The 13,546-nt window shown below is 38.9% G+C and overlaps 1 protein-coding gene across 3 annotated transcripts in view; it reads left to right on the plus strand.

The window, feature by feature from the left end:
• Positions 1-13,546, plus strand: part of LOC147181425 (E3 ubiquitin-protein ligase rnf213-alpha-like) — a 59,428-nt gene that overhangs the window by 3,294 nt on the left and 42,588 nt on the right. For 2 of the 3 annotated variants that reach the window (XM_086087482.1, XM_086087466.1), the window contains exons 3-17: positions 1,722-1,828; positions 3,025-3,113; positions 6,766-7,215; positions 7,292-7,482; positions 7,583-7,744; positions 8,095-8,300; positions 8,377-8,678; positions 8,749-9,011; positions 9,653-9,835; positions 9,917-10,109; positions 11,288-11,343; positions 11,461-11,623; positions 11,713-11,859; positions 13,122-13,220; positions 13,301-13,423. In XM_086087482.1, the coding sequence (XP_085943608.1) occupies positions 1,729-1,828; positions 3,025-3,113; positions 6,766-7,215; positions 7,292-7,482; positions 7,583-7,744; positions 8,095-8,300; positions 8,377-8,678; positions 8,749-9,011; positions 9,653-9,835; positions 9,917-10,109; positions 11,288-11,343; positions 11,461-11,623; positions 11,713-11,859; positions 13,122-13,220; positions 13,301-13,423 (2,727 nt within the window). In that variant the 5' untranslated portion in view covers positions 1,722-1,728. The remainder of the gene's footprint in view (positions 1-1,721; positions 1,829-3,024; positions 3,114-6,765; positions 7,216-7,291; positions 7,483-7,582; positions 7,745-8,094; positions 8,301-8,376; positions 8,679-8,748; positions 9,012-9,652; positions 9,836-9,916; positions 10,110-11,287; positions 11,344-11,460; positions 11,624-11,712; positions 11,860-13,121; positions 13,221-13,300; positions 13,424-13,546) is intronic. The other variant, XM_086087474.1, reaches the window with a different exon arrangement.

Consider the following 13,546-nt stretch of genomic DNA (forward strand, 5'->3'; position numbering starts at 1 on the left):
GTCAAAGGTCTTCCAACATGTGGATAAATCACTGATTTTACAACGAATAAATGGGCACTATGTGTTGGACAATGTTCATGTGTTTTCAGTACTAATGATGGGGTTCCATTTTGGTCGTATTAAAAAAAAGTGTAAAAATGATTATGCTCATGTCAGTTTTAGCAGGAATTAAAGTCACTATTAATATAAAATAATCACCAGGCTGTTTAGAAATTTCAGTAATTATGATGCCCAAATGTCAAAACTGACTGCTTTTGTCAACTAGCTCCTCTCTGTTCGCAGTCATGTTGTTGGTGGAAGCAGTAGACGTCCTCTGGAATACAGCTTTGAACTTTGGAAGCTGCTTAAAAAAAAATTATGGATAAAATTGCCAAATTAACTCATGTTAAACAGTATAAATAGTCCATAATGAATTCATATGTTATGCCGTTTTACTGACAAAATTTGCTGTCAAACAGCATGCCTCACCAGGTCCAGATGTATTTTATTGGAAAGTCAAGGGATTTTCTCACGTGTACACAGCTGCTTAAAAAAATCTTAATGGATAGAATTCCCAAATTAACTCATTCACTCCCAGCCATTTTCACTGAATCAATCCCCTTCACTCCCGACAGTTTTACTGGATTTTGACAGATTTTTCATATTGTGTTCTATTGCTGTAAAAACATGGAACCTACTAAAAGAAAGATTAGAGTATCTTCTTTCATCAGGAAAAAAAGTATATTTCTATCTGTTTTTGTTTTGCAGCAATTAAAATTAGAATGTAGCTAAGTTTTATCATTATTCACAAATCTGTTTAAAACACTGGGGAAAAGAGCCTTTTTGCAAAAAGGCCCTGGTTGATCTCTTATACTCTGCTGCCACCTGCTAGCCGTTTGTGTAATAACTACCATTTCTCCAACTGTTCTTTGCAGTTGAGAGGCTGCATCAAAGCCTTCTGTATGCACTAGCATTCAAAAAAAGAAGAAAAAAAAAAGCATAAAACGTATAAATATGTCTTTGGGACACTTACAACATTTAAAATAGAACATATTTATACGTTTTTGGGAGCAAATGAGTTAATAAAACGGATTCATCGACACCCTTGGAATGTAAACAATATTTGCCCAGCGACACCTCTTTCACAGACATGAAATTGGGGGAACATGTCTTTCGAAATGAGTCTCAAGGACCCATGCGCGAAATTGAACGAAAGGTTACCCATTTTGTTTGAAAGCAGTCTATGGCGGTAGCATGCTTTCAATGTATGTTGATCATTTGATATAGTTTGAGACAATTTGTTTTCTTTGTCATTGCACAAGTACAAATCAACAAAACGGCGTTAACAGGCTCAACTGTGTAAGAAACACACAAAAAACAAATGGGAGCTGCGATGACACAGCAGGGCAGCAACTCAAGGAGTGCACTCCCCAACATCTGTGGCCTTCACAGGGAGAAGATATGGGCACCAATAGAGGCATTGAAAACAGGATGTGTATGTTTGTGAGTCCTTGTGTATGTGTGTGCGCGATGTCGGTGTCTTTTGTATCAGAACACTGAGCCAAAACAGGGGAAGCGTCCAGCCGTATTTATTGATCCAAGCGAAAAGTCCAGATAACAGATTTACAGATTTACATATATTTGCCTTGATAACAGGTGTCAGGGCCTATTCATTGCTACTTGCAGGTTTTATTAATTGTTTTTATGTCTCCCTCCACCACCCTCTGCATAACTCTGAAAAGTGTCACGATGCGGTGTCCCAGCTGTGACAATGAGGATTTGGAGAAGAAAGACAAGTTCTGCAGAGAGTGTGGCAGCAACTTATCGGTCCAGTCTGCCAACAGCCAAGGTGAAAGAGGTTTTCCTCACCAGACAGCACATTCATAGTTTGAAAATGATGGCCATCATGTCAATGCATCTTTGCAGATGGACTATGAATTCACTAAAAATAAAGTGCTGTACTAAATTAAAGCAAAAAAAACGGCTTCAAAGTTGCCGAAATTATAATTCTAAAATTATTATTTTTTTGTCTTTGCTGCATTCGTCACATAGGATTTGTATGTCAATTGACAGGTGTAATTCAGTAGCTTGTTAATGAAGTGCTGACCCCATGAATGAAAATACAGTCAACACTTTGTCCTTATAGCCTTTATCTCCTATCTTAATAATATTAATAATAATAATAATGATAATAATAATACTGTTTACAAGACAAGGTCTTCAGTAAAAAAAAAAACATTAACCCCACACCATTGACAAGAACACAACTTTGTAAAACATCTAATATGTGGATCAAACTTAAAGCCACCTTATATGTAGAACTACTCTCACCATTCAGTACTTCGAAAAAATATTTTAAAATCAACCATAAAGCAACAATGAACGTTTTTAAGTTGATGCCTTACTTACTGTCTCTTTGTATTAGCTTACCTGCGTAACGGAGACCGCTCAGCTATGTGGAGTGTCATTTGTGTTGTCTTTTGTTTATTCCGCAATTCTCTGCCACCTGGCATGGTCAGGACTCTCCCTGTGAGAATCGTATTTGTAACTCAATGGGAACTATCCTGGCTAAATGCAGGTTAAATAAAATTAAATAATCTACCTTGTATTGTCATGGTTACGAAAGCTGTTCTTTTGTAGGCACCCCCAGGAGGCGGGGTGTGCTGTAGCTATTTTGACATGATAGGACCGCCTCCTCAAAACGGTTCAGTTACACAAAAAAAGAAAATTTAAACCGTTTACTTTGTCTTGAAAGATGGAAAAAATTTATAGAGCAAATGCACAAAATGGAGAATAACCTTTTATTCATTCTACTGTATACTTCTGACAGAAACGTATATACAATTATTTGTTTAATTTCTTAGAACATGGCATCATAAAATATCAATGCTGCTCCACCATACCTAAAGACAAAATGTAATTAGGAAGTTAAGTATTGGTCATGCATGAAAAAATCCTGTAATGGTGTTTGCTGCATTGATTATTTCCATGTGTGTCAATGTAAAAACTGTAGAAATGTAACCTTCTTCTTTAATCTGCATCAAGGAGATGAACCAAAATCCTTGGTAGCAGATTTGGAACATGCTACGTCGGATTGCAACCTTTCTGTAGACAACAAAGATTCTAACAAAAAGGTAAGCATGGTTCGCATTTCTACTAACTAAAATATGTCTTTTGTAAAAAATTGGACACACCTGCACATTAAAATGAGATTGAAAAAAAAGAGTGCCTTTACAAATGGTCAATGCTTAGTTTTGAGTTTTCAGAGTGATTTGTTCTGGAGGCCAAATTGTCGCCATCGTTTAACCAGGGTTCCTACACAAGCATGGAAAGTTTGGAAAATTAAGAATTAGAAAAATACTTTTGCTTCCATGATATAGCACAAGTGGTAGAATGCTGAATGGGTGGTTTACAAGACGTGTTTGCTAACTACTTAATTGTGTCATTTAAGCAAGTTATGCATAAGATTTGAATCGCTTTTTTACACAAGCTATCCCCGCGACCCTTGTGAGGACAAGCGTTTAAGAAAATGGATGGATATGCATTTTACATTAAAACATTTTTAAAATTGGTATACATTATTGATGTCTGAAAATTTTGCGCAGGATTTATTATTGAACAAATTAAACATTTAAATAAATGTTTGTTGTTTTTTCCTTCTGTTAAATTTGAGTAAAATTGTAATCGTCCAGAGAGACTGAAGGGGGAAAAAAAAATATCATAATTTTATTTTTTGGTCATATCCGCCAGCCCTAACACTAATAATGGTGAGATGCAAATTCTTAGGCGCACGGTTTAATAATCCCAAATATGAAGAGAATTGAATAAAATATTACATAATTCAGTGTTTGTTTATAGTGTTGATACTTGAACATTAAAAAAATGTGAGAATTGAAGTGTTAATGTGTTAAAATTTAAGATGTTAAGAATAATTAAAGTACATGGTTTTATTTACTCAGATTTAGCATATTTCTCTTAGACAGAGAAAAACAACAGAGAAGTCTGAAAATTAGCATATGGAAAAGTATGGAATTTTGAAATTCCATATATGTAGGAACCCCGTTTAACTTTATTACTAGTACAGGCAATACAGTTAAAGGTAGTGTTTAACTTCAATTGTAACTCAGCAATAAGCAAAATGTTTCTGTTCGGTTGGGCACAACAAAACACTATTTAACCTTAAGGCAACTCTGGAGGTATCTATTTTTTAAACTTTAAATTTGTTACAAGTATTACATGAACCACTAATGTTGTATAAAAAGGTAAAACAGGATATCCAGATTGCAGGGAGATACAAACAAGAATGAGTAGTGGAAAAAGAAATAGAAGGATGTCAAACTTTTTCTACAGCAATGACATTGTCCAATATTGACAACTGACAATTGACATCACCACGTTGTGTGTGTGTATCTGTTGTTTTTATTTTTATCTTCGTTCTGCACTCGTACTGCGCGTCTGCCTGTGCAGTGACCGCGCGCACCCCAGAAAAGTATTTTCTCGCCGCCGACGCGAGACAGACTGGTCCCATCTGGGCCGGCCCGGAACACTTACGGAAGACTGACGAGTGATGACGATGTCCAATACATCCGCGCCACTACATTGAAGTAAAATTCTGCTTGTCTGACTGCTTGTACACTTTTGTATGCTTGTCCATTAAGGAATTAAATTAACGGCGATGTTTTGTTTTTTGTCACACCGTGAGAGTTACATGTTAACGCCGACAGCCCAGCTCTAAATAAAACACAACTATCCGGAGCAAAAATACTATTTAAAATATCTGGTAGCAAAACTACCGCAAGTGTTTAATCGGGATAGTTTGCACAATTAGGAGTGTCAAAATTAGGGCGTTAGTATCAAGTGAATTTAAAGTTCCTTTTAACGCCACTAATTTCTTTAGAGCTCGATTAACGACCGCAAATGCATCGTAATGCACTGCAGCTAAAATACACAATGTTTAAAGAGCAGAAAGTTTGAGTGGAGGAGCCATTTGGACTGTGTAGCACCACCAGCACCGCTTCTTTGCTTCAAAAAAACACATTCAGCAGTGCCAGTTAGCAGGTGGCACCGAGCTAGGTTACTGCAACTCTCAAAGAGGTCTGTATGGGCTCTCTCTGACCCCTTTGAGAGCCAAGAGCCGAGTGTTTGTCCGTCTTGTGACTTGGAGTGACTCCAAGCCACCCGATCTTTAGATGTAAGGCCTATTTTATTCAGCAACGCCAGAATATACCTCGTAAGGGCAGCACATTTATGTTCGTTTGCAGTAAAGCTGCATGAAACTGTATGAAACTAAACAAAATAAATCGACAATTTAAAAATATTTGCATAAAATTATTGTCATTTTACATTTCATATCTTGCTCTGACAGTTAACCTTGTTTTTTCCAATTCACACACGTCCTCACCACACACACACACACACACACACACGCACACACGCACACACGCACACACGCACATCCTCACCCACATACAAAATAATAATGAAAAAAAAGAGCAACGATGATGACATGTCAAATCGGTAAAATTGCCGAATGAACAATACTGAGCTGTTAAAAAAATAATAATAATAATAATAATTACTCACGATTAATCACACATTTTATATCAATTTTAAATATACAATATAAAAAATTCTAGGTTTTCATACTCTAAGTGGGAATAAAAAACCTAATAGAAATAGTTCAAAATAATTTTTGACGTCTATATCCATTCACATACTGCGGCGTAAGTCGTCCGTCCGGCGCGGCGGCCTCCCTGTTTGTTTTGGTGGACCGCTTCAATGCTTCTCCAGTGCTTGGATCCTCCCAGAATGATGGCAAGCCCTGACGTTTTCTTGCTTCCTCACCTACCGAACCATGGATTCATTTATGTGGAATTATCTCGCGGCTGTTTTATTCCCATGTACAACCGCCTTAACTGATAGATTGCAGTTTAAATTGTGCCTTGTAAGCATGTCTCGACTTTAAGCTAATGCCATTTACTGACTTCCGCCAGAGTTCGAGTCGTCTCCTTGGATAGCGCCGGGTCGCTACACATCGCCTAATGGGTGGGGTCCAAACGGGGTAAACGAAATGAACTACAGGAGACAGGAGGTCACACTGCAGTCTGGCGTTTCATTTGATCTTTGTTTATTCACTTTCTCGTTACATCTCCATACTTGAATACATACAGCGACAGCTCTCTTCTGCCTTCGACCCCCCCCCCCCCCCCCCAGCAGTCCCAACACAGGCCAGCAGCCAACCAAGAACAATCGTGAACCAGACCACCTATCAGAAACGTGCCTTGGCGCAGCAACATTTGCCCCGAAGCTTGGCTGGAAGGAAAACGTCTCCGGAACTCGTGCACACATAAGACAAATTTAAATGCGCCTTATAGTTTTAAAATACGTTAAATTGTCTTGAAAACTTCTTGGGCGGATTAACATGGTGTGGCAATGGCTGTTTCTCCCGGCTGGTCTGGGAATGCCTTGGAATCCCTCCAAAGGAGCTAGACGAAGTAGCTTCAGAGAGGGAAGTCTGGGCTTCCCCGTGCTGCCCACTCGGCCCAACCACCAATAAGTGGTTGAAGATGGATGGATGGATGGATGGATGGATGGATGGATGGATGGATGGATGGATGATGGACGGACTTATAAGAATCGTTTGCAAGGGAGTAAAAATGCTCAAATTTGGACTGATTGTCAGTATTTGTACTCTGTTTTATTTGTTTTGCATGGGTACAGAAGTAGACTATGTATACTAAGATTTTTACTTAATAACATAGTTTCACATGATGTTTTTATTTGTAGAAAAAAAGGAAAGCCCGGAAGAGAAAAAGAAAGGATAGGTCCTCGTCAAGAGAGGACCAGTCCGATTCCTTTGCCAATACCAACAATCCACTTGATGAATCATCAGTTACGCATGATGAAAAAGATAAAGATGAAGATGAGGATAATGCACAAAAATCAGTTCAAGATTCAACAGGTACGACTCATCAGTCCAACTCCAATGACAACGCAAGTTTGGACGCTAACTCAGGTACAGGCACAGCGTCCGCGACTGACAACACAAAGTCTGAAGAAGAGTCAAAAGGAAGTGAGCCAAAGAGTGAGCATGAGCAAGCCACTTGTGAGCAACCGCCACTGGACCAGAATGCCAAAGTGGATCAGGAACAGCCAGGGAAGCAAGAGGAGGAGAAACAGAACCAGTCTGCCACTGCAGAACAATCAATGGTTTTTGGCCCACAATTACCATCCAAGGTAACACTTTATGCAAATAAACAGCTCGGATCCAACATTGTATTCTGCTCCTATTGGGGTGTTTTTATGCTCGCAGGTGCTTGTTCCAGACCCAGGCTCCAGCGTGGACCCTCACAGCTCCAGCGTGGACCCTCACAGCTCCAGCGTGGACCCTCACAGCTCCAGCGTGGACCCTCACAATGCAGTGGAAGACAGGCAGATCCAAACGTCTGATGCAGACTGTCATCCACAACATTCCACCTCTCAACCTCAACCAACGGCCATAAGGTTTGTCTCTTTCAGCAGGTTTTCTGTTGAGGACACTTTCCATCATGTTAACAATAATAATAATATATGTTTATCTTTTTTTTTGGCTTTGCACTTCAAGCAGGAGCAGAACCGTAGCTTCCCATAACAGACTCACTATTTACTTCCATGCCATCCTCTCGAAGGATTTCAAGTTCAACCTCAATGAAGATCGCATCTTCATCAAAGCTGGACCTCCTTTAGCATCATGGGATGACTATGCACTGGAGCTAAATGTGACCAGGTAATTCTTCTGCGTTTAGTGTATTCTTGAGTGTTTCATTAATGATTTTAAAATCCATCCATCCATCCTATTAAAGAGAAATTATTTATATATTCAAATTTTCTAGTACTAAATACTTACTGGGGCACCATAACGGTCTATTTGCTAGCATATCTGAAACAGTTTAGGATGTACCGTGCCCCTCGGCAGTTAGTTAGTTAGTTTGAGTAGGATCCACGTGATGCAGTGACAACTAGTATAATACTGCATGTTAATGTTGATGTCACAATTTTGATCAGTATTAGGATAGACAATTTTTACCTTGTTTCATGTATGCATTATCCTTGATCTATTATCTTCTTTTTGTGCAGGAATCTCAATGACCATGGATTTTTTGTCGAAGGCAGTCTGGTGACCAAGAAAATGGAGACTGAGTCCAAGTCTATACCTTACAAATATGTTGTCTATCGGAAGGCAAAGGGAAAATATGAGTTTGAGCACATCTACAAACGGGATTCTGATCAGCGCAACACCAACAGATGCTTGTTTGTTAAACCTCACCTCCTTAATGAAGATGGTATGAAAACACCTCAATCACACCTGTTATGTAGACTTCTATGTTTGTTAATTATGTTTTTTTTCTTTTTTTTAAGGGGATTGGCATCAATACGATGACATTGTATGTGTGAAGCCATCAAAGAACATGTTCATGCGCTTGTATGAAAAAGTGACAGAGAGCTTGTGGGCTGACCAAAGCAAACAACTGATTCAAGGCCGAGAAATTGCAGGGGAAATAATGATGGACACAATATTTGATCTTCTCAGAACCTGGAGTGACGACAATTTAAAAGGTTTTCTAAAACAGCTGAATCAGTTCTTTGACATTTATGCAAACCCATCTACTTATGAGGAAACCCATAAGAAATGGCAGTCGTTAAACTATGATGAGAAAAAAGTAAGTTCCGTTGCTTGTGTGGCAAATCTGTGCTAGTGTGAATCCTTCTAAACCACTTTGCATTTCTCAGATGAGGGCGATAGTGAAGGACTTCATGTTGACAAATGTCACTCCTGGGTTACTTGGGAATGAGAATGCTGAGCGTTTGTACATTAAAGATCCTCTGCGGGCGGCTGTCATCATGCTCTATGTGTGCGAAGAGTACCGTATCAAACTGGACACTCCCCAGCTCCTCCGCCTGTGCACGGAGCTGTCTTTACCAAAACTGGAAAGAGGTGGCTTCCTCCAGTACTGGCAACATTTCATACAAGATGTTGCTCCTCTTCTTCCAGGGTAAGTACAGTTGTGCTTGAAGTGGATGGTGAGAAAAAGGCTTAATGCTCGTGAAATTCAAAATACTGTGTGTGAACATTTTTGGTGTCATTTAGCGAGGTTTAGCTTTTGTACAATTAAAGTTGTGCACATAAGTTTACCAACTTTCAAGCACAACTGTATAGTGGCACCTGAAGGCTTACTTTAATGCACACCGTAACACTTTAATTTGGATGACGTTCAAAACATTTGGAGAAATGTATCACGAAAAGCAAAACAAACATACAGTGTTAATCCTTTCGCTCAGGGGTGCTCAAGTTCGGTCCTTGAGAGCCCCTATCCAGCCTGTTTTCCATGTTTCTCTCCACTAACACACCTGATTCATGATCAGGATCGTTATCAGGCTTCTGCAAAGCTCGCTGATTAGCAGATCATTAGATTCAGCTGTGCTGCAGAAGGGAAAAATGGAAAACAGGCTGAATAGGGGCTCTCGAGGACCGAACTTGAGCACCCCTGCTTTAGCTACTTGATGACTTTCAGCAACACATAGAAAGGCATACAGTATTGTTTCTTAATAAATGGAATGCCATTATCAACTGAAAATGGCAACCGTTTATTATATTCATCTCATTTGTAATGGATTTTGTGGGTCTATGTTGTAGCCTGCCAAACTACTTGTTCTCTTTCATCAAAACTGTGAAACAACTTGGGAAGCCACACTGGATTGTGGCGTTGCCGCTCTTTCATCTCCTTGAAGGCAAAGCAGCAAGACCCTTTCAGGTGCTGACATCTGCAGATGGTCTACATGATCTTGGAATGGGTGGAATAAACTTTGGTGATAGGAAGTAAGAACACTCCCAACTATGTGTACACATCTTACCTTGAATCTGTCCGTAAACTGATCACTTCTGTCTTTTGCTTGTCAGGGCAATACTCAACATGATGAAAACACATCGTCACTTGATGGAGGTGGATCCACTTGTTGTGCGATCTGGTTTGTACCTGATGTCTGTCAGTGAAATAGAACATTACAGCATCAACATGAATGTCCAGCTTTTGGACATTCTTCGTGTTTTCACTGTCAAGGCACCAAAGGACATAAGCTACACCAACTTTCAGGTACGCTGTTATTAAAACTATATATTAGAAAAAGTACATTACATGGTCCTTCTGTATCAGGAGTCGCCAACATTTTGCACATGAGCACCAGGTGTAGCCCCTATGAACCACATCAGTGATATAGTTCATGGCCATGTTGTAAAAATAGCTCACCAGATATGGGACATTTTTAAAAAGAGCTAGCATTAAAACTAATCAAAGTGATGTAAAAATGCTTGGAACATGCGTGGAACCTAGAGAATTAAAAAGGGCAAAACTGTGGAGTGTTCGGGGTAAACTGGGAAGATACAAGCTGATAGGCGCAGCCGCAGTCAAAAACTCAGGGCTCTTTGTAATCATCTGGGCACTGGTAGAGCATGCATGATGGAGAAAAGTCTTTAACATTCACATTTTAAATTCTGCAATGCAGCTTTGAAAACAAAACATGCTTCATTTGTAAAACATTGCTAGCACTAATGCTAAAGTCAATGGAGGATACCATTTAAATGCTCACGGGAAATTAGCATGGACTTTGGGAATGATATTCCTTACAATAACAAATGGTACCACGCAACCGCTGTGGAAACAAAGTGGCGAATAAATCTTTTACCGGGATGAAACAAGTTGGCCAGCTACAAGCGTTCTCTGCCTAATCCTCACAAGGTCCAGGTTTCTTCTTCTTTTGAAAAGTCACCCTTGAAAATGAATTTTTAGTCATGTACAGTTGGTTGTCCTCTATCGGCTTCATGTAATGAAATCCCACTAGAGTATAGGACAGAAAAATGCTGATGTCCCCTGAGGTCTGTAAGTGGGCATTTACATTCTGTGTGTGTATTCATCTTGTAATCTGATTGGTTTAGATTCTTTAGAAAAAAAAAACAATTTTATAGTGTTTCAATTGTACGGGGCTTGCAATCTTGAGTATGAAGGCGTTGCGAAGATTACACTAATATAGCAACACATGTAAGCTGAAATCCGATTGGACAAAAAAAGAAGAAGCTATAAACGACTGCAGAATGCTTAGCCAAGACACATACTAAAGACAAATACTGTTGGAAATAAATGTATACAATACTTTACAAATTTATATAAAGTTGTAAATTCCGGTCAGGACTTTTTATCATGTTTAGGCTTAGTCTTGGAAGGCCCCGATGACACGCCACTGCTCCAAAAAAATCATTGAGATACTTTCATTTCAGGAAGTATCTGACATTCTCTCACACATCCAAAAGAATCTCCTTGAGAAAAAATACAGGTAATTTAGATTTGTATCTATACTTGGTTGTAATTTTTTTTTAATCTCCCATAATTTTCTTCTTTTGTTCAATTTGCATACTAAACTCTATTACTGCTATTTCTACTCCTTTGATAGTTGCTCCTCTGAGGCTGATGCAAGAATGTGCCTGGTTGAAGCAGTGAAGCTTTTAGAGAAGTTAACTAATGGATCGAAGACATCTTATAGTAAGGATATTCCTGTATCCTGCATGAACCTGGTTGCTTCAGTGTTTGACTTGGTGGCTCCACACATGCAACAGGTATGTAGTGTGAAGGCTTATGAATGCAGTAGTACAACCGTCACATAAAGTTGGTTTGCCAATCTAAACAGAAAAATTATTCCCTTTAGGAGGTTCGAGGCAATGGACAGCAGACACACGCAGAAGAGATCTCAAAGGCAATGCGCATCACAAGAAGCTGGATGAGTTCACATAAGGGGGATTTGCTATCCAGGAGTTTTGTCTTTCGCAAGGTTGAGGCTGCGCAGGAGATGGAAGTAAGCATTGTAATGTTTTCAAATGAAATGTCTGTGTATTTTAATGATCTTTTTAAATTAAGTTCTATTAAAAGTTTACACTTAATACATTAAATATAAAATAATATACTGTATAGTAGTATTGGGTTATGGGTTAGAAATAATAGTAGTGCTGTGGTTATTTGCATAGAAAATTATTTTGTCCTAATTTCAACTCTAATTTGTTTTGTATACTTTTAATATAATTTCATTTAGAAAGATAATAATAAAAAAATACATTAGACGTTGAGGGCATCTTGTAAGAATCAATTTGTTAATTTTTTGTAATCGTTTTACAAACAGATTGTGTAGGCATTACTTACATATTTTGTTGTAGTATTGTTGCTGTAGGTAGTCATGAAAGATGGCCGACCTTCTGCGCATGCACGCATCATTGTTGAGGGGGTCTCGGATCATGTCTTGACAGGCTTATGGGCGCCACACACGGGAGGCGTCATCGCTCGATCTCGATTCATTTCCTATGGAAGCATGGCGACAAGGCGAAAATTGCGTTCTGCTAAGGATTTCACATCATTGCCACACCTAACTAATGAACCGTCTGTGTGGCTGAATTACTACTATCACCACAAATGTCTACTTTATGCTTCAAGTCAATCTTTTTTTTTTAAATTTAACCAGGAAATATGCTGTTGAGAATCAAACCTCTTTTTCAAGTGCGTCCTGGCAAAGAGGCAGCAATAAACATAAAATACAGTTACATATTTAACACGGCATTTTACAAACAAAATGTGAAAAAGAAGTGCATATTATGTAATTTGTCTTAAAAACTGTCAGTTTGGATTTTGTTTGTGTGTTTAAAGAAATTAAATCAGTTAGCTTCCAGCCTTTTTGTAGCATATTGCATGCATAAGGAGCAGAGTAAACACTTTTTTTTTATCCAGTTCTGTACAAGGACAGGGGACTGAAAGCAACAAATGACGCTTTCCCATTAGCCCCAAACAGCACCAGACCACACCGCTTGTTCATTTAAATGGGGGTGGGGGATCAATGGAACTGTGCAAGCCTGGGCCCTCGCAGTGTGTTGGGTTCTGCTGTAACATTTCACGAGTGGCAAGTCTTGGCCACTGTTTTTGCAGCGATTCCAAATCTGAATTTACCCATGCATGATGTAGCGTTGGCGCAAACTACAGCCCATCAAATGCACATCAGAAAAATCAATTTCCAGATTTAAGACAAAAATACAATATATACAATAGTACACACATTGCATTTTACATCAACAGGTATGGAACCGAATACTTGGCATCCGCTTCAACAATAGTAGGTGTGAAGAAGAGTGGAGGCAGAAATTATCTTTGGATTTTGAGGGCAAGTACAAAAAGGTACAGTATATCCATACTAATTGTGCATCATACTTTTTACACTACAAAATGAGTGAAATCCCTGTTATGTTTGGTTTTAGGCAAATCCTTTGGATCAGATTGAGTTTTACTGCACAAAAATAGAAGAACTTGATCACTCTCTTCAACACATCGCGCCTAGTATTGAGAAGTGTGCACTCGAGGCTGTTACGTCCGTATGCCAGGTATCTGTATGTTCTCTTCAACACCTACCACCAACTAAAATAAAATTAGCAGACGATGTGAGAACGCAGCCTGAAGGTGAAAGAGCTTAAGTCTTAAAGTAATACACCATGTATTAAAAACTA

The sequence above is a fragment of the Leptonotus elevatus genome, chromosome 1, assembly GCF_054856555.1.
Source record: "Leptonotus elevatus isolate MCC_2025b chromosome 1, RoL_Lele_1.0, whole genome shotgun sequence".
Taxonomy (NCBI): domain Eukaryota; kingdom Metazoa; phylum Chordata; class Actinopteri; order Syngnathiformes; family Syngnathidae; genus Leptonotus; species Leptonotus elevatus.